The sequence below is a fragment of the Anas platyrhynchos genome, chromosome 34, assembly GCF_047663525.1.
Source record: "Anas platyrhynchos isolate ZD024472 breed Pekin duck chromosome 34, IASCAAS_PekinDuck_T2T, whole genome shotgun sequence".
NCBI lineage: Eukaryota > Metazoa > Chordata > Aves > Anseriformes > Anatidae > Anas > Anas platyrhynchos.
Window position 1 is genome coordinate 1,437,428 of NC_092622.1, and position 23,362 is coordinate 1,460,789.

The 23,362-nt window shown below is 47.9% G+C and overlaps 1 protein-coding gene across 2 annotated transcripts; it reads left to right on the forward strand.

Moving 5' to 3' along the window:
* Nucleotides 1-1,268: 1,268 nt before the first annotated feature.
* RACGAP1 (Rac GTPase activating protein 1) lies at nucleotides 1,269-9,632 on the forward strand. 2 transcript variants are annotated; one of them, XM_027445655.3, is made up of 17 exons: nucleotides 1,269-1,400; nucleotides 2,740-2,828; nucleotides 3,276-3,478; nucleotides 3,846-3,982; nucleotides 4,187-4,256; nucleotides 4,469-4,522; nucleotides 5,163-5,240; nucleotides 5,374-5,491; nucleotides 5,682-5,812; nucleotides 5,963-6,127; nucleotides 6,509-6,604; nucleotides 6,840-7,038; nucleotides 7,344-7,449; nucleotides 7,637-7,769; nucleotides 7,901-8,036; nucleotides 8,294-8,399; nucleotides 8,681-9,632. In XM_027445655.3, exons 2-17 carry the CDS (start codon nucleotides 2,744-2,746, stop codon nucleotides 8,754-8,756), a joined length of 1,893 nt encoding a protein of 630 aa, XP_027301456.2. In that variant the 5' UTR covers nucleotides 1,269-1,400; nucleotides 2,740-2,743; the 3' UTR covers nucleotides 8,757-9,632. The 2 variants fall into 2 exon arrangements, with proteins under 2 accessions (XP_027301456.2, XP_027301457.2); XM_027445656.3 differs by having other exon boundaries at nucleotides 1,312-1,400; nucleotides 2,744-2,828.
* The last annotated feature ends 13,730 nt before the right edge of the window (nucleotides 9,633-23,362 follow it).

Sequence of the window (23,362 nt, forward strand, 5' to 3'; positions counted from 1 at the left end):
TTACAGGCAGGAGATGCAGGAGACTCAGGGCTGTTGATAAAAGAACTGAACCTCCTCAGAAATGGAGTTACAAGGAGAGCCTGGATGGTCTGTGTGTGTACCAGAGGCTTTCAGCCGGGCCAGGTCTAACTACCAACCTTTGACTTGCTTTCCAGACTGGATCAAATTGGGATTTGGGGTGATTTTGCATACCAAGAGGTCAAATATCAAGGTCAATGTCTTCCTTTTGCTTTGCCATTGGCTCAGAGGATGAAGAATTTCTTTTCCACGTCACATTTCCCCTGTAAAATGTAGATAATTTTGACCATCTTCTGTGAGGAAGCCTCATTACTCTTTACTCTTCAGGGAACCTTGAGGCTTTTTGAAAACTATTATGAATTAATTATTATTAATTAAGTTAAAGCAGACTATATAACCTAAATAAAACAGTCCTGACAAAGCAGCTGGATGTTTGAGAGCAATCTGCTTTACGAACTCACTTTTCCACTTAGCAATTTTAAGCATTTAGTTCCGCTTTCTAATTGCTAATATCCACTCTTCAATTACCCGCTGTTTTGTTTCAGATTTAAAAGATTAAAGTGCATTGATATTTTATGATTATGCGATTTCGCTTCTTGTAATTGTTGGGTTTTGGCTTGTGTTTTATCTGTTTGCATATTAAATGCCTGAGACTGGAGGAGTTGTACGTGGCATGAAATGGGGCTTTGCTTTTTTTTTTTGCACATGGGACAGGTGGCTGGCTGTTACTCAGATCAACATTTCAAAGAGAAAAATCAGCCAAGGCATCATTTTTCTCAAGGGACAGCATTGAATAAACGGCTTTCTAGTGAAATATATCAGTTCTCTGGGTCGCGCTGAGTGTTTTATGTCACTCTGCAAAACCAGTGCATGGGGGGCTCTCAGATTCTCCCAACCTTTGCCATTGGCATAGCTTAAAGTCACAACTGGGCTTCAAACTGAGGCTTTTTTTTTCCCCAAACACCCCAAAACAGCAGCTTTTTCTGCCCCAAACAGCCCTTTGGTGCCAATGATTGCAGAAGAAGCAGCCCGGGTTTGGGGAGCTTAGGCCCTGCAGGCATCGCCCGCCTGCTCTGTTGCTAAGCAACGTGGGCAGAAAACAGCTGCCAGCAGTAAAGATGGCGCCACTTCTCCTTCATCACGGGCCCTTCCCACGTTCGCTCCGCTGCGTGGAGGAGAGACACCTCGCCCTTAGCAAACATGGCACCAGCTTGTCTTCAGACGCGCGGCGAGCAGAGCCAATGAGAGGCCGGGAAGGCGGAGCGCGGCCCGGGATTGGCTGGCGGCAGGGATTCAAACCGAATCGCGGGGCGGTTAGGCTGGGCGGTTGGAGCCGGAGCTCGCGCCGCGCCGGGCCGGGCCGGGCCGGGCCGGCGGCTGAGGTGAGTGGGGCGGGGGGCGGCTGAGGAGAACCGAGGGGGGCTTCGGCACCGGGCTGGGCACCGAGCTTTGTCCGTTCCCCCTTTGGGGTGAGCCGGCGCCTCAGCCCTCCACCACCCAGGGGAGCCGCCGTCGAGGCCTGGTGCCCGTTTACCCGAGAGATTTTTTAAATTTAACTTAATTTCATTTTATTTTATCTTCCCTCGCCCCCCATTGGGTGTTCTGGTGCTGTAAGCGAAGGCACAAAGCTCTCGAAGTGCCTTTTGAGACGAAGAAAGCAGTCTACAAGGAAGGCTTTTTAAGCAAATAGCCCCTCTGTGCCTTGTGGGCTGCGTAAGATTGAAAGCCCCAATAATTATGTGTCTGTAGGGTCCACACATGCCACCATATAAATATATGTGTCTGTAAGGTTCATAAAAGCCCCCCTATATATATATTTATATCTATATGTGTGTCTGTAGGGTCTATATGTGCCCCCATATAAGTATATGTGTCTGTAGGGTCCATAAAAACCCCCCTATATATATGTGTGTGTGTTGTAGGGTCCATAATTGAATAAATAAAGCCCTTTGGAGCCTTCCTTGGTGGTCTCCAGAGCCTTCTGGTGTGTGTTGCCCCCATCCTGCACCTCTCAGCAGCGCCTGCACCTGCTGCTGATTTTTTAATTGGGTTGCCCTATGGACTCCAGCACCGTCTTGCATCGGAGAAGTGATTTCTGTGGTGCTGAGCTGGAGACTTTCCCCTTCATTGCTTCTGTTTATGCCATTGTTGCTGCTGCTCGAGGAAAATGTGCTGACTGTCTGCATTTTTAAAAGCTATTTGCGGCAGGAGCTGTAACTTAAAATGCAGCTAAATTTAAAATGGTATTAAAATTCCCCAGAATGTTGCTTCTATTTTTATCGTAGGAGCTCTGAAGACTTTCAGGTTTTTAGTGGCCTATATAGTACCAAGTTACTCACAGCCTGGGCACAAGCTGTGCTCTGCAGCCTTTCAGAAGGAAAATAGTTTGGGATCCCTCACTTTGCCTCGGGTTCTGAACCTTTGTAGTGTCCTGGGGTTTATTTGAGGCAGTCAGATGAGGAGCTGTACTGCCTCTACATATGGCTGTGCTATCCTTAAGCTGTGGAAGAACGAGGACCTGTACTCCCTAGGAAAGTGTTTAGATGCGTATATCTCCACGAAACATTTCTTAATGTATTTTTTGTTTGTGCAGCTTCCAAAACTTGCCTTAAAAAAAAAATCCTGAAGCAAATTCTCTTTCCTTTGGACTGGTAACGCATTTTCCATTTGGAGGTGGGAAGAAAGGGCTGGGCTGTTTATTTAATTCTGGTTTCTTGGCAGGAAGATGGAGGCCGCCACGCTGAATTTGCTGCGTATGTTTGATCAACTCGTGCGCCAGGCTGAAGTTTTAAGTGAAGGAAATGAATACCGTAAGTTTTGTTTCAGTGGGCAGCCTAAGTGGGATGTTGTGCTTGTTTGTATGTTTATAAACTTATAGCAAACATTATTAGCTGTTACTGAAGAATCTGTTGACAAGGCGGTGAGTAATAAGACTGCTACAGGCACTCAGATTTTGAGTTTTTTTCCTCCGTTCTTGAGAAATGTGAAGTCACGGACTGACAGTAAGCTGACTTGATCTGTGCAAGGTCTCATTTAGGGTCTTTTCAGACCAAATCCTATGTGTCAGTATCAAGCAGAAAAGCTGTGAGATGCTGTGAGCATCTAGAGTGTAGCTGGGTGTGCTGAAAGGCCAGCTTTGCAACACTCTTCAGTTAAGAGCAAGCTATATTAATAGAAACCTACCCTCAGTGAAAGGAGGGTTGCTGCATCTCCTCTGTTTGCCTGAGTAGTTAAAGATGTATTTGCCTTCTCTCCAGAATTTATTCAGCTAGCAAAGAACTTTGATGAATATCGGAGAAGACTGCAGAAAACGGAGCACGAGCTTGGCAGGTACAAGGATCTTCTGATGAAAACCGAAGCTGAATGTAGTGCTTTGGGTGTGAAGTTGAAACATGCTCGCAATCAAGTGGACGTGGAGATCAAACGCAGGCAAAAAGCTGAAATGGACTGTGAGAAGCTGGTGAGTATTTCCTTTATTACCAGTTAGCTCCAGTTAACGTGAAGAGGAGGTGGTTAAACTGCATTGATCTATGGAAAATAAGGACTGGCACTCGTGATAACTTGTTTCCTGGAGAGGAAAACAAACCAAACCCCACCAACAACAAATTGGCTTGGCTCCTTGTAGCAGCCTTCTGCTTTGGTTTGGAAAAAAAGTGGCTGCTATTCAGAGTTACCTGGCAGAGCACATGCTCTGCAGCTCTTAGCAGTGTATTGTCGTGAGTCCTGAGAGTCTATCCATGTAGTATCTCAAATACCTGAGACTGGTTCCTACAGTAATTAAACACAGTTTATCCCATGGCAGCTTCTGATATTATCTCTCTTTCCAGGAGAGGCAAATACAACTGATTCGAGAGCTGCTCATGTGTGATGCATCGGGGAGTATTCAGCTAAGTGAAGAACAGAAGTCTGCCCTTGCCTTTCTTAACAGGCCACAGGTTTCTATGGGAGGTTCAGGCAACAAAAGGTAGGCAAAATAGTGTTTTGTCTGAGCACATCAGTAGCAAATATTGATCTAGCCGCATGTGCGTCTGTGACACGCTGCGTGAGTATCAACTGAGTTTTACTTTATAGTCCGGTTTGAAATAAAGCTCTGGAGAGATCATTTTGGGGGTCGTGGCTGATGGAAGGCCAAACTAATTATCTTTTTCTTCTAATTTGTTTTTTTTAGGTTGTCTACAATTGATGAATCTGGCTCAATTCTGTCAGACATCAGCTTTGACAAGACCGATGATTCACTGGTAATGTAACTCGAAGTCCTGAAGTTTTCTTCCCCTATAAAACCTCAAGAATAGTCTCCAGAGACCCCTTGTGTTTAGATTACTGTAGTATTAGACTAGTAGAGCTGATCTGCATTTCTCTGGTGTGTCATTGGGTAAAACTTAATGAAAGCCCAGACCAGAGGCTGTGTGGTATTTACACTGAACTAACCAGTACTGTTTATTTCCCACAGGACTGGGATTCCTCTGTGGTGAAAGCTGTCAGACTGAAAAGGAGAGAAAAGCGGGTATGTTCAATTCTTCTGCTTCAAATAGATGCTGCTGTTAGCCCTAGGTAACACAATGTCACCATCTGTCATCTCGCAGCCGCCTATAATGATGTTGAGCTGCTAGTCACAATCTAACTTCAGACGGGTGTGCTACTGCTATACCTCAGCCCTGCTGTGTGGATTCTGTGTGAAAGTTAATTAAATGTGTACCTTGTGATGGCCTAGGGTTTGCTAGAAAGCATTTTAAAATCATTAACAGCTATTGTGTTAGGAAAAAAGTCTGTAGGAAGCTGAATCCTTTCCTGTATGTAAAGGAGCTTGTGATTGTTTTGGTCTTTTAGCATGCAGTAGGCACGGGTGGGAAAGGACAGCCTAAAATCATCACTAGTAGAGTTAAGAGACTGGGATTTGATCAGTTACCGCCTATTTTTTTCCTCTAAATTGCTATTGATGGATTACAAAGCTGGCTAAGACAATTATTGGAAAGAGCTGCATGTTGAGGCCTCCTGATTATCTTCTGGTTTGTAACGAAAAGTGGTACTGTAGAGAACTTAATGCTGTTGTGCTGTGTGCAGACGATTGTTCTGCTCCTCTAATTCTACTGAACTCCTGTTGACGGTATACGTGCATTGTAGACAAAAATACTGTATCTCTTCAGCGATCTTCTAGGCAGTACATTGAAGGCCCACCAGGTCCTCAGAAGAAAATACGATCAATTGGCTCCACTGCAGACCAGGTATGGTGGTCCCAGCTGGGTTAATATGCGTTAAAATAGTTGGTCTTAGTGTGTACCTGTTTCCGGGGCCAACAAACTAAAATCCCTTGTCCTGTCATTATTGCTGTCACTAACAATGTATTCCTTGTTACAGGGAAATGAATCCATAGTAGCAAAGACAACTGTTATGGTCCCCAGTGATGGTGGCCCAATTGAAGCCATCTCTACCATCCAGACTGTGCCTTATAGCTTGAGAAGTCAGAGGAAGAGTGGTAGGTGTCATGTCTCCATTTGTTCTAGTCCTGAAACAACTACACAGTGGGCTGGAGGCTGTCCTGTAATGCTAGTTACCTTCCTCCAGGACCTAAGCAGCTGCCTCTGATTTATAATGCATTTTTTTTGAGCAAAGATCACACAAAGGAGTGATTCCCACCTAGCCAACGTTACTCTTCTGTCTTCCAGGTCCTTTGCAGCCTTGGAACAGTGATTCAAACTTGGGCAACAAGCAGCTGGAATCCAAATCGGAGAGTAATGGCTCTTGCACCCCCCAAAACAATGGGGGAGTGAGGCTGCATGAATTTGTTTCAAAAACGGTAGGTCAGGAAGAACTTGCAAGTTCATCTCGCTTCATTAAATACATGTATGTGTGTGATTGTGATATCAAGCTATTGATAAGAGGCTATCAGCTGTTATGTCTCAAGTCAATATTAACCATACCTATATAAAATGTTCTGAATCATTAGGTTATCAAGCCGGAATCGTGTGTTCCTTGTGGAAAGAGAATAAAGTTTGGAAAAATATCTCTGAAGTGCAGAAGCTGCCGTGTGGTCGCTCATCCAGAGTGTCGGGACCGCTGTCCCCTTCCCTGTATCCCCACCTTGACTGGCACTCCTGTCCAAATTGGGGAGGTAAGTGTGTATGGGGAGCCTGGGGGACTATAGCTGCTGACACAAATAATCCTAGGTTAGAGGTGGAATGTGCTTAGGCTCCAAATTTGTCTTCTACAGAAGAGCGCCTGTTGCTCAGAGCTGCATAATGAAATACAAATGAACTTGCTAAAGCATTGTTTCAGGACAATGGATGGTGGGGGTGATTTATTAGGAGAGTCTCAAGTTGTGTATATGGCTGCTCTGCACATGCAATCCTGCAGCATTGTGCTGAGGGGTGTGGTACTGTGCGTCCCAGGGATGATGAAGGAGAAATAATGCATGTTTTTGAGTCTAGATCTCTCTAGATTCGTCTTGGAGACCCGAATACCTTATTTTTTTTTCTGCTCTTCTGCCTCTTAGGGGACCTTAATGGACTATGTCCCTTCTGCTCCTCCAATGATCCCTTCCATCATAGTGCACTGTGTTAATGAGATCGAGCAGCGAGGGCTACATGAGGTAAAAACAAAATGAGGTGTGAAACAGTGCTAAAGAAATAGGTTGTGGTGTTAAGAGAAGCAAATCATTAACCCAAACGTCTCTTGTTTACTGGGTGTGTAGCACTGCTCAGTGGGGTGACTGAGTGAGCAGCAGTGTCTACGCTCAGGTGTGGAGGGAAATGTGGGAGCAGAAGAATGTAGATTTTACATGTGCAGTCTATATTCTGCCTGTAAGCAAGGCTTTCTGTCAACAGATGGGTCTTTACCGGATATCTGGCTGTGACAAGACAGTGAGAGAGCTGAAAGAGAAGTACCTGAGATCAAAAAACATTCCTTTGCTCAGTAAAGTGGATGATATCCACGCTATCTGCGGCCTTCTGAAAGACTTCCTACGCAGCTTGAAAGAACCCCTTCTCACGTTCCGGTTAAACAAGACTTTCATGGAAGCTGCAGGTAAGGAGATGCTAAATGACACCCTCAGTACTTTATAAAAGGTTTGGTGGTCACAGGTTTATCTGACATGTGAGCTGGCAGACTTCAGTGCTTCTGCTGCAGATACGCAGTCGGCTGGGGAGGTCTCTTCTGCTGTAGTGTTTTGGAAAAATGAAAATTCTAGTGCTTGGGCAGGATATGGAATTATTAGAATGGTTAGTTCCTAGTTTCCTTGTTCCTCAGGCAGCTCTTACTGTGAGGGGAATGTTATAGCTGTGCATCTAAGACTGCTTTCTCAGGTCTAAACATTTTTTCTCCTCCCCCAGAAATCTCGGATGAGGACAACAGTATTGCTGCTATGTACCAGGCCGTTAGTGAACTTCCACAGGCCAACAGGGAAACCCTAGCGTTTCTCATGCTTCACCTGCAGCGGTATGTTCAGATGGACTGAGAGTCCTGGAAAGGGGGGATATTGCCACTGGTCCTTCTCTAATTGTCTCTTATGACTGCTTGTGAGCAAAAAGTCTTCGTTCTTTTGGAGGCTGAAGTGCATATTGGCTGGGGAGCTGTGTGGAAGGTGAATGGGGGGAAGCTACTTTTATTTTTTCTTTAAATATAGGGTGGCTCAGAGCCCAGACACTAAAATGGATGTTACCAACTTGGCCAAAATCTTTGGCCCCACGATAGTTGCTCACGCGGTGCCTGATCCTGATGCCATGACATTACTGCAGGACACTAAGCGGCAGCCCAAGGTAGGTCAGCAGATGTGAGCGATGTGTCCCACGTAAAGAATTCTGTCGGGAGGGAGATGAGGTGATGTCTGTCTGTGCATTAATGCCGTGTACCACTTCCTAACGTTAGCTACTCGTGGGTGTTTCTGTAGGTAGTGGAGCGGCTTCTGCTGCTGCCTATGGAGTACTGGAGCCAGCTGATGCTGGTGGAGCAAGAAAACATTGACCCAGCACACATAATTGAGAACACCAATGCCTTCTCCACTCCACAGACACCAGATGTTAAAGGTAACAGCTGAATGCTGCTCTATTGGCTGTGCAGCTGCTGTATGAAAAATAATGATCCTCAATCAAGGCTGCTTGTGAGACTTGGAACTAGCCATCCCTGCATGCTTTGTGCAGGAAGAGGGAAGGAAAGCATGCCAGAAAATACCAGATTTGTCTAGTATCTTTGACAGATGCTAGGCAATGTCTAATGTTGCTTGCCTAGCAGTGAAAACTCAGCTGTCCTCATGTTGCTCACTTGATTGCTTGTGTTTTGATAGTGAGCATGCTTGGACCACTCACCACTCCGGAACAGCAGCTGTCCAAGACGCCGTCATCTAGCTCCCTGTCCCAGAAGGTCCGGTCTACCTTCAGCATAACCCCCAAGTAAGTGCTGCTGGGTGCTTTTATGGAAATGTTGGTATGCTACAGGTGGTGTGGGTGTTCAAGGAGAAGTAAAAATAGACTTTTGGACAGAGTTCTGGGAGCAGCTTGGATTTACTACTTGATCTACTCTCTCCCTTCATGCTACAGTAACAGTGCAAGTTGCATAATGGTTAATGAGTGTGACCTTACAGTAGGGAGCTGGAACGCTTTAAGAAGCGGGTAAAATGTAAGTAAGTAGACCTCTATAGCCAAACCTCACTTTTCTACTTCTCTTGAACTAGATTTGGGAGCAAAAGCAAGTCAACAAGCCAGCTGGGGCGTCAAGCCAACTTCTTTGCCTCTCCTATGCTGAAGTGAAGTGGACCTGGGAGTGAATGTCATCCTAGGATTTGCACACCAACACTTATGAGTACAACAAACACAACTCCCCTCCTTGGCAGCTTGTGAAATAAGATATTTTTCCTTTTACCTTTCAGCTTAACTAAGAATTTTAATGGGTTTTTTATTGTGCAATGTATTTTATTATCTAATGCTTTTAGTATTGGTGAAGAAAGTAACTACAGGATCTGTTCAAAGTATTAATTAACAAAGAAATGGCTGAACTCGCTGACGCTTTCCAATAGCATCCTCTACCTGTGATAAGTGAAACAGAATTGTAAGCTGTATTTTTGTTTTTCCCTAGCATGTAGGCTGCTCTTCACGCAGGAGCGACCCAACCTCCTCCTCCCATTGACTGAGCTGTGTCAGAATCCAGTCTTTCAAACAGCACAGAGTCTGTAATTCTTGGCTGTACTGTGGTGGTGCAGCCTGTAATCCTGACGGTGGCGTTGTTGCATTTGTCTCATCAGGCAGAAGACACTTTAATTAACTGCCACAGAGAGTGTGACTTTTCCCAAAGAAACATTCCCTGGTACTGTGTTTACAAGGGGAAAACTTTGTAGAGGAAATCTTGTAGAGGACTGTATTTAGATACAAGGATACCGATCCTGAAGGATTCTTGGGTACTCAAAACTAATTAATAGTGATGTTCATACTGGTGAGGGGATTGAGGGTCGTTTAATAGCACCCTTGTTTTTGGGAGTCTCTGCTTTCTGAAATTGGATGTGACCTTGTGTACTGCTGCATGGAAAAACTTTGGGAGAATACAAAAGTTTATCAACTGGCTGTTTTTTACTGAGCTCTGGAAAACTGTCCTAACCTGTGCAGCGAAGTAAATCTTGAATTTCTATGTGACCTGTGGTTCTGTTCTCCAGCTAATGCCTCTTATTTGTGTTGGGGAGTTTTGGCCAGGGCCTGTATGCAAGGCTCTGGTACTATGTTACTCTTGTACTGCCATAACAACTAACAAATCTGTCAGCTTTGGCTGCTGGGGTGCAGTCTTACTGGCCCAGGGGAAGCAGAAGAACCATTTTGTTTCCCTGGTGTTGTTACAGGAAGCAAAATAGCTTTGGGTGAACACAGGGGGCCTGCGTTGCCTCCCTTTGGTGTGGGGTCTGCAGGGTGAAGGCTTCTCCAGCCTTGTTTGCACCCTGCAGGAGGTGGGGCAGCTGGGAGCCGCCACTACTGCTCCTGATCCCAGCAGGATCCACTGCAAGGATGGCTGCTGTGCACTTAACACACTTTGCTGTGGGCGTAACATCAAGTGAAGGAGCAATAGGACAAAAGGAAATGGCCTCAAGCTGTGCCGGGGGAATTTTAGGTTGGATATTAAGGAAAACTTCCCTTGAAAGGGTTGTGAAGCATCAGAGCAGGCTGCCACTTGGTTGAGTCACCATTCCTGGAGGTATTTGTATTTAAAAGACATGCAGATGTGGTGCGTAGGGAGGTGGTTTAGTGGTAGGCTTGGCAGTGCTAGGTTAATGGTTGGACTTCATCTTTGAGGTCTTTTCCAACCGAAATGGTTCTGGGACTGTCACTGGCAGGGAGCAGTGCCTCAGGCTCTGCCTCTTTTGGTGGGCAGTGCAGAGTCTGAGGTTTACTGACTGATCCTTCAGTGGAGAAAGTATTTCCCTTCTGGGCAGGATAGGGGAAACAAAACTGAAAGAAAGCAGCTTAAATCAGAAAAGAAAGCATCCTGCTCTACCTGCCATGAAGCTATTGCCTTCCCTTCACAAAATGGGACCAGAGCCTGAGTAAACAAAGGGGCAAGGAGAGCAAGTGGTCACAGCAGCAGGATCTGAACTCACCCTGGAGTCTTCCTGCCTGAGAAGATCGCTGTTAATATCACAGCTTTGAGGAAACAACAGGACTGAGGTGATGGAAGAGGGGTGTGTTCTGCAGTCCTGCAATCCAGTATTTATGGTGGTGTCATCAGAAAAAGGCCACGGAGTGTGAAGACCTTGGCACTGGGGCTCGCCAGGCTGGTTTTGTCTAAAGCTGCCCTGACCTGCCCAAAACTTTGCTGTAGTTTGCTGTTCCAGGTAAACAAGCTAAACGACTGCCTGGCTGTTACCTAATGGGTTTTAGCAATTGAATCTGTGTAGTTTTATGTAACTGTGGGGTATGATGGCGGTGCCTGTGGTAAATCTGATTTTTTTCTTTAAGGAACAGGTAGGTCTAGCAGGTGTGGTCTGTGGGCACTGAGGACAGGATGGCCCCAGGGCTATTAGCAACTCATCAGTAACAGATCATTAAGTAACACAGCTTGGGTAGGTGACAAACCTAATGGTAACAGGAAAAAAAGAAGTGATATCATAAGTGTGGATGTAACGGGGAATTGTAGCTGTGTGTGGAAAGAATTAAGTGTAAAAAGTGTAAGAAAAATATATAAAAATAGCCTCAAGTAGACCCTAAAATGAGGAGGAAGAAACAATCATATTCTTCCCAGTAAAGAGGAGACAAAAACCCATCAACATCATACTTGCCTCTGAGAAGAGCTCAGGATGCTGGTGAGTCACTAGCAATGCAAAGGAAGATGGGAGAATTTCTCATCAAAGGAAAGGGGCAACTCTTTCTTTTTTTTTCTCCAGTTACTGGCAGCCCTTAATAGAAATGGAGCAATTTGGCTATTAATAGTTTTCACTGCTGTAACTGGCCTGGTGGTAAGCAATCCTGGTGAGGCTGAGCCAGCAGTTAGACTATTGGTAAGTTCTAATTCTTGAATCCTCACAAAAATATTTTTTTTTATGCACCCTGGCTTGCACCAAGCCCCTTCTCTATCACCTGTTGTGGCCAGGGCCACGTCATTACACCAGTTATTTCTGCAGATGGAACAAGCTGAAGCTGCAGCTCATCCTTTACCTCTTGCGTGCCATCACTAGTGTGGCCACCGGTGTTCACATATCCCAAATTCTGCCTCTGCCCTCTTGGGACTGGGCAAGTTGGATGATGGACAGGGTTTTGGGTTCCAGGGGCTGTGGGCAGTGCTGGCAGCAGGGAGCAGAAATTCAGAGCACGAGTTCCTCTGTCCTGGGCAACAGTTCTTGGCTCTTTCTCCTGCTAATATTAGGACTGTTTTGAGGATGATTATGGTTCTGTGAAATGGCTATTAATATCATACAAAGCTTGGATGGAAGTCAAAAATAACAGCAAATGAGAAAACTACTAGCTGCACAGCCAAACAGGAAGTACAGGCAAGGCTTGGTGCTGCGAGAGATAAACAGTGGGAAGGAAAAAGCAAAAGAGCTGCAACAAGATGCAGAGATGAAAAACCCAAGCAGCTTTGGAGATCGCCTGAACACAGCCCTTGGCCCTGAAGCAGTTCTGTTCCATCGAATAATGCTGATCAAATGCTCCGAGCTGATTGAAAGGAAATCCTGGTTTATTGGCCCAGACGTTTCCCGAGTTTGCAAACACACCCTTCAAGTCCTAAAGTCCCCCCGCTGCCTGCTCGGGGAAGGGAGGGGTTGAAGCAGTTGGCTGTGGACAGGCCCTGACCGTACCCCCCTCTGTGCCTTGGGGGTGGATTTGTTTCTTCTGCCTCTTTTTCCCTTTGCACACAGCAGTTTGCTGCTGCCCGTGGCAAACTTGTGCTTCTGAACCCTGGTTTTCATCTTCCTTTTTGATAGTTATTGTAACTGCAGTAATCTGTGAGTAGAGCCAGGGCAGAAGCTGTTTGTAGGAGGAAATAATCTTTATAAGACCAAATGAAGTGGCTAAAAAAAAGACAGGCCAGCAGGCTCCTGGTCCTTTATTGAGTAAAAAAGAAGAAAAATCCAGATTTGTTGCCTGATTTTTTAGAAACAACAAAGGGGCTCTGAGCCCCCAAACTGCTCAGCACCGTGATGAGGAAACGCAGAGCCTGGAAGTGCTGCTCCCCTGAACACGGTGCCTCAGGGGTTAGGGAGTTTCAAGGAGCTGAAGCTGAGTAACTAAGGCCAAAACTAAAAATACATCGAGGTGCGGCAGCAGGATTTCCCTGACAAAGCTTGAGCCCTGGCTGGATATTTAAAACCTTTCTCTTATTAATTGCATTTAATCTCCCTGTTGGCACCGAAGCACAGGTGAAGTTTCTATGAGTAAGAAGGCACGGAACAAAAGGGCAGCGTTGGTTTCTGCTGTGCTTTTTCAGATCCTATTGCCTCTGCTGCTCCTGGCTGTAGCACGTTGTGGCTCTGCAGGTGGATGGTCACGCTTCTCCAGGGAAAGGAGCTGGCAAAAGCAGAGTTTCACAGGTGTCACCGCACCTGTGCAGAGGTATTTGGTTCATACACTTTTCCTGGTTATTGCACGACCCCATCGGACAAGAGCTATGCTGGCAAAAGCCTGCTCAGAAGCTAGAAGAGGCACAGAGGATTCTGCACAGCCTTTGGTTGCTCTTGGGTCCATGCTCTGAGCCCCAGTTTCTGGCAGTATGGGCATAACCGTGAGAGCACAAGGAAGTAAACGAGGCAAGGCTTATGGAGAGACGCAATATATTTTATTAGACCCACCCAGGCAAGCTTTCCACTAGGTAAGGGCTTAAATACTTGAGCAATGTTTATTTTCTCCAGCTACCTACTAGGAAATAGTTGTGCCTAACGCAGGCGTTGCTGCAGTGATTTGCACCAGCAGAGGGCACAGGGTTTCCATCGGAGAGCTCGGGCAGGCGCTGCAGGGCAGGGGTGTCTGCACTGGGTTTAGGTCTCTACCTCACAGCAGGATTAGTTTTTAACAATATTCCATTTTTTCCCCTCATTTATTTGGAGAAAAGGACATCTATTTGGAAATGGGAAGGTTTCTATGGGTAGTTTAAAAGAGAAAAGTAGGGCTCTCAGCCTTTGATGGAGCTGCTTGTGGAAGGCATTCATCCCTCTTTACCTCTGTGCATGCCCTGATTCCTCTGCTCACCCAAACTACCTGACGTGGGGGAATCTAGATCAGCTGAATTCCTCCAGAGAGGACTTCCTAGACCTTCTGCTTTACTGGTACACGAGCAGCAGCTGACATGTAACCAGCAGAGGCTGGATTTGCTGCCCTGGGGTGCTGCGGGGAGCTCTGTCTGGAGGTGGCAGTGAGTTTCTCTCCAGGCACACCTGTTCCAACCAGCTTGGACAATATTTGCTACCAGCCCTCGCTGCAGGTTTGTTTCTCAAGCACAGAGAGCAGCAGAGTGGAGCCGTTAAGTGTTTCAAAATCTTGGGCTGAAATACCTTCCTACCATCTTTCCTCAATTAATCTATCTCCAAAAATACGAGGACGCCAGCGTCTGTTTACGTCTCGGTGAGCCAACGAGGTCACCGCAAAAGCTGCATCAACAAGAGGAAAAATAATTTGAGGGAAGGGAAAATAAACGATAGCGAGGGATTCGGTTAACTGACCTCAAAAACGCAGCCCTCCCTGGCTGCTGGCTACGTGACCGCCTCGCCATCTCGTGCGCTCCAAGGGTACATCTGTGAAGCGCTGGAAGACGCTCCGATACCAACGAACTCCCCTGGCTCCTCAGGGAGGGCTTCTTATCTCCAAGAGCAAAGCCTTCCCTTCTATCAGCACCGAGAGAGACACTCAACTGTCTCCCAACTGCTCTGATGCTGCGATAAGCCCCGAGCGTTCGCTGTGCAGCGAGGCTGGGAAATGCTGGAGCACCAGGGGCTGATCGAGGGCGTGCAGTTTGGCAACAAAAAGCAGCAAAAACCCTGTCCTGCTAAAGCGTGTGGGATAGCTGGGGTCCAGAGAGCTGTTAACAATTTTTTTTGGCTGCAGGGCTGTAGCCTTCAGGCCACCTCTCGTGCCCAGGTAACACAGAGCTGCCTGGGGGCATGGGCAGTAGAAGTTAAAAGCGGATTTTGCAGCTCAGCCCCTTTTCCTGTGAGCAGGGTTGCTTGCTGCAGAGGGATTGAATGCCAGTTAGGAGGTGAGCTTTGGGGAGCAGAAGTTTTCTGGGGTGGGAAACAGCAGGAGCCACTCGGATCATTCAATGGGACTGAGGATGCTTCAGCTGGGAGCGCAACAGGGGCGAGGAGAGGGTGCCCTGGTCCTTCTTTACAGATGTTGGATGAGGAGAGAGAAGAAGGATGTGTGGGGAAGGCAGCTGGCTGGCTGCAATAGCTCAGAAACACGGCCAAGTCCTACCCTTCCCAGCAGCGAAGGCATTGCAGAAATCTCCATGTCGATCTGGTCCTAGCTTCCCACAGCAGTGACCGCCTGGGGCAGGGGACTCAATGTTCCAGCCTTTTTTTCTTCCAAACCAACTATTTTTCCAAGTCTGCAGCTTGCTCATCAGACTGTGGCTCCCTCTGCTCTTGTGGCTGCGAGGTGCTCTCCCCTTATTTTGGGGGTTCAGGCCATGTTTTGGGTTCAGAGGGGGCCAGCAGAGCTGCCTGGGCGAGCAGGACCGGCAGCCACTGCTCTGAGAGCTTCTGTGGCTTCTTTTGGCACAGGGCTGGGGCTGAATCCCTGCTCCAGACCAGGGGAAAAACGTGCAAGAGGATCCGTGGGTTGTTAAGGAAGCCGGGATGTGAGAGAAAATCAGCTCCTCCGAATCCAGCAGCCAGCTGCTGGTCCTGAGGTGTGTGGTCCTCCCGTCATGGCCTAAAAGAAATGAGGAATTGCGGCGTTGAGATTTTGATAAGATTGCAGCAGTAATTCCTGGAGGTTTGAGCCCAATTCTCAGAGAGCAGTGGGAAAAGAAGAGAAGCTGTAGCGATGACAACTGAACGTAATGTGTAGAAAGAAAGAATAATGGCGAGTGGATGATTTAAACAATGTGTTAATTAAAATAATATAGATATTGAAGGAAGAATCTCTTTCCTGCAGAATTTAGAAGCAGCCAGAACATGGTGTACTGGGACTAGGCAGCAGCTGCGGGTAAATGTAGGCAAGGTGATCCCTGCCCAGGGAAACACTCAGGTGCTTTTCAGTGCTTGGAAGTGTTCTCAGATGTGGCTGAGCTTGTAGGAATCCCATGGAAAAGGGCCTCTGGATGCCTGCAACCTGTCCAGGTCATGCTGTGTCTCTTTAGGATAGCCAATTCTGGGTGTCTTTGAGGTGAGCCCCAGCTGATTCTGCAGTTCCTTGCATGCTGCAGTGAAACAACAGAGAAATTGCCGTATTTTGAGAGGGACACCCAGGAAAAAGCAGATCTAAGACTTAAGAAGCCAATAGCGGATAATATTAAGAAGGTGAAAATATTTCAGCCTGACTTCAAAGGGCAATCGATCAGTTAAGCAACAAGGTTGCTGTGGATGATAAAGAAGGAAGAAATCACAATAGCGTAAGGAAAGGACAAGCTAGAAAGCACACATTATGTATTTCTGGGTTGTCTGGACAAGATTAAATATAGACAAGAGTTGGAAGCTGAGAAAAGTCTTCGCTAACCTGGGGAGGATGGAAAATGCACAGGAGAAATGCAGAAGGTTTGTCTTAAGATGGAGACTGAAGATCAGGAGAGAATTATGTGGTGTTGGGCTCTGGGAAAACAGCAGAACAAGCAGTTAAACACATTGTTTGTCAGCACCTAAAAAAGAAGACCAAAGCAAATGAGTAACAGGCAACACTAATTTGGCAAGAGCAAACCATCCCAAGCTCAGATAATTTACTTCTACAATGATGTTATGAGTGCTGCACTCCAAGAAGAGGCAGTAAATACAATTTTATGGCTTTTGACACTGTTCCACATGGTACACGAGCAAGCTAAAGAAACACATTTCAGATAAAATCACTCCAGAGTGGCGACGAGCCCTGTTTGGAGGAGATCTTTCTGTGTTTTCTCCTTGCAAACTGGAAGGCTAAAAGCAACGTGAGTTTTAAGAGCAGGCTAAAGAAATGGGTTGGGAATGATGCAGCTGATCCTTTTTCATTTTGTTTAGAGATGTTTCTCTCTCGCCTCTGCTGCTGGAGGCTTCTGCAGATGGGTTGGAAAAGAAAGAAAGAAAGGTTGAAAAATTTTAAAGAAAAATTTTAAAGACTGTCATTTTCATTGCCATGAAACTCAAAAGTGACTTGAGGTGGTGGCTGTGGTTTTTTTTTCAAGCAGGAAACTAAAATACAACTTGAAACAAGAAGCTGACAGCAACTTTAACTAATTAAAGATAACAAATATGTAGTGAAAAAGAAAGAAAAAAGAAAGAAAAATGTTGCTTCTAAGTGTATTAATTTGTGAAGAATTAGCTCAAACTGGCCATGGGTGCCTGCTCTCCCAAACAGGGATGGAACCTGGATATTTCTGCAAATAGATCTCCACCACATGGTTCCTGAAAAATCCCAGTTCCTCCAAATACTGTGGGTGTTTTTGGACTGTTTTCTGCCTTGCTGAGAAGGATTTTACCCTTGGCCCAAGTCACAAATGAGGCTGCATGACACAGTGTCTTGGGCGAATAAAACTGCGTTGGATGACCCCCTGAACCTCTCAGGTTTGTTTTCTTGGTCTTTAACTTGGAACCAATTCAACAACTCTTGTTGTCCTAACTTTTATCTAGCCAAACAAGAAGGGGAGAATAAAAATATGCAGTGCCTCGTAGAAAAAGAAAATTATTTCTCCCCAATTCTGACTCTTCCCCCAACAGGTTTCAGGAAACCACATGACGGAGGTGAAATTGTTTTATATAAACTATAATTTCTACTCAGTGAGACGACGTCTCCCTGCTTGCTTCCCTGGAGCTGAAGGAGGTTGTTTCTGCCCTGGCCAAGCCTGGTGGCCTAATTCTGCATCCCTGCACGCGATGTCTCACCCCAACAGCGGGTTTTCCTTGGGCTTTCACCTGCTCAAAGCAACATCTCCTGGCTGCCTCGCTTCTCCTTCAGCTGCTGCTTCAGGGACTTCAAGTATACATCAAATTTAGACGAAGCAGAAAGGTGAGGTGCCCGTGTTGTCTGCAGCAGCTTTGTATACCACGTCTGGGCAGAGAACTTGGTGCAACCGCAGCGGATGCTGGCTTCTGTGCCTAGCGCTTGGCCAAAGTCTTTGGGCACGCAGCACCCAGGTGGCCCACAAAGATTTTCTCATCTCGTGCTGTTTTCTTTCAGTTCAAAGTAGCTGAAGTGCTGAGAGGGCTGTTGGCACCTTCCAGGGCACTTTATTTTTAGCACAGCATCAAGAGCGGGCTGTGCGCCTTAGGTGATGCGAAGACACTTGAAAACATAAAGCTCTCCTTTTCAGCGCAGGCGAGCTCTTAAACCTGCCTGGCCTTTCTAGTGGCTAAACTGCGTGTTTGTGTTGTATTTCACTCGGTGGGATTTATTTGATGTTTCCCTTTTGAGGCGTTTTTGCCCATGTGGGTATTCCCAGTCTGCCCCCGAGTCCCTGCAGCCCCTCTGAAGCGCGGAGCTGCCCTAGGATCTGGAGGAGCCTCGTGGTGCTCAGATGATCCCAGCGGCAACTTTGGCCTCGTGGCCGCTGCCACCACGAAATGAGAACCCCTGATTATTTTCGCAGACTTGTTACTGAGCAGCAGTCTCACAACAGCTCGCGGCATCTGAGCCCCTTGCTTATGAAACTCTCCGCGTGTGCAGGCGGGAGGCGTTTCATCCGGAGCTGGAACACATCAGCCAAGCAGAATTTCCTTTGAGCTGCAGATAAGCAGATGCTGGCGATAGAGAGGCCCTGCTCAAACAGACACCGTGCTTCCAGCCTTCAGTGCAGCCTCCAGCGCCAAAGGGGAAGGAAGTATTTAATATTGAGAACACAGGGACATATAGCAAAAAAACAATACTTCGAGATGCATCACCCTGAACGCTGCACGCCCCAGGCTGTTAACCCGCTGCTGTCGGGGTGAGAGTGCCCGAGGTGGCCTCAGAGCATGGGGTGAGGCTGAAGGGTTCTGAGCCTGGGCAGTATTTAGTAAGGGTTCCTCGGGAATGGGCAACAAGGAGGTGGCACATCATGGGGGAAAGCGGGATAAGTCGTGGAGAAGGCTGGTCATGGATGTGGGCGCACTGAAAAATCACATTGTCTTTGCGATGTGCTACCTGAATGGTCAGGTTACAGAAGGTAAAAAAATAAATAAAAATAAAAATAAAAAAAAAGCCAACCCCACATCAACAACATCAACAACAAAAAAATCAACAACCCAAGAACAAAATCCACCAAACAACAAAACGATGCCAGGCTCATTGCTGAGCCCTGCAGAGCATGGGAGGCATCGCTTCAGTTCTTTTCACCGTCAGCAGAAATTGTAAATATAATGGTCTCTGCTTGCTGAGAGCAAGCAGAAGCAGCACACTGCACAGCCCAAGGGCTATCAAAAAGACAGTGGGATAATAAAGATGTGGTCAAAAGCAGATGGAGGTTTAGGCAGAATCTTAGGCAGACTAGTTCTTCAATGGAAGTCTTAGAAAAAAAAGTAAAAATTAAGCCCGGTAATAAGAAGCTAAATATTTCTGGAGAAGAAAGGGAGCAGCATTTGCTAATTTTGGGTCGCCCCACCTGTGCTCCAATGACAATTGGAATAATGAATAATGAAGAGCAGGGAAAAATATGCAAGAAGTTACCCCATGGTCACAGATAGTATGAATATACTGATAAGAGACAGTAAGGGAACAAAATGCAATTCAAGAGGCCAGCTGGGGAAGAACCTCATTGCAGGGCCACCTGCCAGGGTAACTGATGGCACGGCTGAATATCCAGCAACAGAAACTTCATCCAAGGGCAAGCAGTTGAAGAAGGGGAGAGCAGGATTAGGCTCTGCTGCTCAAAGACCTTGAATCGAAAGGAGATGCTGCATCCTCACAGCGGCTGGGGCAATGGGAGCCCTTCAGCCTGGGTCCGGCTGCTCCCCCACAATGTACGCGTCCCCCAAGTGATGCTCGCAGAGGGACACCCCCATCTCCATCCCCCCCAGCCCATGGGAGGATGCTACAAGATGCTCTGCCCACTGCTTCCAGAGACTGCCTCAAGATGGTGCTCCAGCCAATTTGCTGTATTTATTTTTTGTTTTTAAAGAATTTGCATGCGTTACAGATGGCTTTTCTGTGTGAGTCTTTACTTATTAGTAACAAACGAGGGTGGAAGGGGTTCACTGCTTGCAGGGAGCCTTCGGCTGCCTCTGCCAAGCCCCTTTGCAAGGCCCAGCGCTTCCAGCTCCTGCGCTGGAAGCCCCCGAGCGCCTGCCGGGAATGAGTCACAAACAAGGTCCCCATAGGAAAGGAGAACTATGGGTTCTTAACCTTGACCATTCTGGGTAGGAAAAGTTTATTTGTCCAGCTTGCTTTATAAATAACCCAGAAGGCAGCAGCCTTGTTTTCATAATCTCCGACTGGACGTGCGGAGGAGCCTCAGCACAGAGCCTGTCCAAACGCTGGCAATCCCGGCCGGAGGCTGGCCCCCGGGTCTTGCTTTAATGCATCCTCCATCTGTGCTTTGCTCTGCAGCATGACGGAGAGGAACGCCAGCAGCCTCCCCACGAGCTCTGCGGCATTGCCCGGTCTCCTTCTGGGGGAGAAAAGGGGTTAAAAAGGAGCTGGAGCATTTTTATTGGGAACAGGAAGAGTTCAGGTCAAAGAGCGAGGTGTTAATGGAGGGATGCATGCGAGGAGCGGGGGCTCAGCTCTCACCACACAGGTAGCTTCAAGGAGAAGCTGGAAGCCCGAAAATTAACCCTGTGCAAACGAGGTTAACCCTCGCCTCGTGGCAGGAGGGCTCGGCATCCACCTCGTGGTTTTTGGCAGCCCCATCCTGCTGGAACTGCACCTGCTCGAGGGAGGGAGGATGGGGAAACCTCCAGCGCTCGGTGCAACGCGGGACAAGTTGCTGTGTAGCCTCGAGGAATAATAAGGGCAGCAAAGGAGAAATGGGCAGCAAGGCCAAATGCAAAATCCTGAGAGATCGGATGGGGAGCAGCCCTGCAGGGAAGAACCTGACCGTCCTGCGTGGTCACCTCCAGCAGGAGCCAGCAGCCTGTAACGCACCCTAAAACAGCCTTTTTGTCCCAGAAAGCAACAAAGCTCCTTTCTACCAGAAGGCAAATACTATTGCAAGGTGCAGTAGAAAATTGGTGCGTCGTTAATAGACCCCAGGAGCATTTCCTCTGCTTTATTAAAGGATCAGAGCAGGTGCTGGAAAGGGGCAAGTGCCCTTTTACATCAGCCCAGGGAGCTGGGAACTCCTAGGGCCCCATTGGTTGGTAAAGGCAACCAAGAGCCAAGCACCTGAGCCCAGCATCACTTAACAGGAGATTTCCAGAGCCTGAAAGTGGATGGCTAACGAGTGTCAAAATCCTACGAGCTTCAGGACAAGCATCAGGTATGGAGAACTCTGCAAAGTGTGTGGAAACAGAGAAAAAGTGTCAGGCAACGAGACCCCAGGTGCTCAGCACTTTAGTGATGTTTGGCCTGTTTCATCCCATTGCAAGCAGTTCCCAGGCAGCTTCACCTCCTCCAAGCATAGTAAGGAATCAAACAAATCCTTAAAACTAGATACTTCCCTTGCCCAGCCCACTCTTCCTCCAGCCCTTATCTGCCCTTACCTGTCTCCACTAGGTCGCTTTAAATGTCCCAGACACTTCCTTCCTTTGTTTGTCTTGGCGAGAAAGGGAAATGTCTTGTGTGTCAAAGGTTTAGTGCAAATTCCTGGCCAAGCTCTTTCATACCCCTGGCCCCAGTAAATCAAACTTCTCCTGGTTAGGGCTTTGCACAATCAATCAGAAGCTCGCGCCGTGTTCCCCCTCTCCTGCTTGCCCACGGGATTGAGATGGAAGCGACAAAACAACGGTGGGGACACATTGGTGTGGGAGGAGGTGCAGGTGAAAACCGTGCCAAAGCTGAGACCCATCCAAAGAGAAACCCCGGCCTCCCCTTCGCATCCCAGACCTTTGCCTGGGTTTCACTGAAAACAAACAAAATAAATAAAAGAGAAAAGGGACCCCCCTCCACCGGGTGAGCAGCTCAGCGGCAGCAGGTGCAGAACAAGAGCCTGAGGTCGAGTTTGAAGCTCTCCGAGGCTCGGCAGGGAGGGGTGAGCTCGCTAGCCACAAGCCTCCCGCGCAGGCAGCCCTTCGGTTGGGAGCTCCTTCCTTCGCAGGCGAGCACCTTGATCTCGGCTCCCCCCTCTTCTCCTTCTCACCGCTTCAGCCCCGTGCGGTCTCTCGAGAGCAGCACACCTGGCTGCGGGGTGCCTGGTGCCACCAGCTGCCGAAACCACAGCCCGAGCGCCGCCAGCCTTGCCTCTCCCTCGCTCGAGAGGAGGCTGTGTTGCATGAAAACAAGCCCCAGCCGGGCTGTTCTCACTCGAAGCTCTCCTGGCAAACAGGAAGCTACGAGCAGGGGTGGAAGAGCACGTTTAGGGCTCCTGGGTGACAGCGGGGACGTACCCCAGCCACCACCTGCAGGGAAGCGAAAGGAATGCTTTCCAGGTAAACACGCATCTGGCTTTTACCTGGCCAGCTGATACACTGACATCTGTATCCAAAAAGGGGGACGAGCTGAGCTCGTGCATTCCCCTCTCTGAGCTTTGTGTGCAGCAGAAACGTTAAACTGATGCACCATCTGCCCGAGCAGCAGCTCAGGTGCGGGTGGGTGGCTGTTGCTGTCGTTGCAGCCAGGGGGAAAAAAATGATGCAGAGCCACGAGGTTAGTGGTCAGCAGCGAGTTTCCCCTGTGCCAGTACTGCTGTGGCTGGTACCAGGTCTCCGTGGAGGTTATTCCCCTTTGGGGACTGAGGGTCTGTCCTCCCCTGTGCTGCTCCTTGCACCTCGGATCTCCTCCAGGAGCGTGGATTAAGCCCAGGTGGCTCTCTCCATCCTAACGCCCTTGGCACGATTTGCTGTCACAGCAGACTGCTAACTCCACACCGATGGGAAGGGGAGAGGAGCAAGCACGTGCCCAGGGAGATCCGAGTCAGACAAAAGCAGTTTTGCAGTGAGAGAGCTCAGCTGTGGAGCTATCTGCTCAGGGAAGGGCTAGAGGGGAAAACAATCAGTTTAAATAAATGGATATTAAATAGTCCACATGCCTCAGGAAACATGCGCCCAGCAAAGGCCAGGTAGGTTATACCCGTGTAAAAATGCCAGCGCTGATTTAAGAGCAGGAGCCACCCAGATTAACTGCAGCTACAGCTCCTGCTGCTTGTGCATGCTCAGGAGCAACTTTCCTCTGCCTGGCACCAAGAGGTCAGAGCCCTGGATGCTACCAAAACCATTTCTCTTTAATCACGACGTGGCTTTCGGGCTGATGCACGGGCAAAAGGGAAGCTTTCACGAGCAGACTGCTAATGTGGCATCATCTTGCCTGGTGCATTCCTCTCTGACAGCTCCAAAGTGAGCCACGCCGAGGACCAGGAGATGCCACCGCTGGACAGTGCTCTCAGCAGGGCACCTCCACCTTTCCCCAGCTCTACGTTTTCACACCAGTCCTCTCCTTCCCTCCCTTGGCACCCAGCTTGCACGTTTTGGTGTTCATTCATCCATTTTCCACCACTACGGTCCAAGCTTTTCACGAGCAGGTATGCACAGAAACCATGCAAAGGGATCTCTTTGCTCAGCACCTGCTCGTTCCTGGTGTTTCATCTATCTGGAGTGATTGGGATCTGTCACAAAAGCTCTCCAAGGGATCGGTGATGGTGATAGCAGAGCAAGCAGCCATTTGTGTGGGTCTTCTTGCCGAGTCCACCCCGG

Coding starts and splice junctions, on each gene's coding strand:
- RACGAP1 (XM_027445655.3), top strand. CDS start 2,744: ATGGAGGCCGCCACGCTGAATTTGCTGCGTATGTTTGATCAACTCGTG. Junction 4,523..5,162: donor TGAAAAGGAGAGAAAAGCGG/GTATGTTCAATT, acceptor GTATCTCTTCAG/CGATCTTCTAGGCAGTACAT. Junction 8,037..8,293: donor ACAGACACCAGATGTTAAAG/GTAACAGCTGAA, acceptor GTGTTTTGATAG/TGAGCATGCTTGGACCACTC.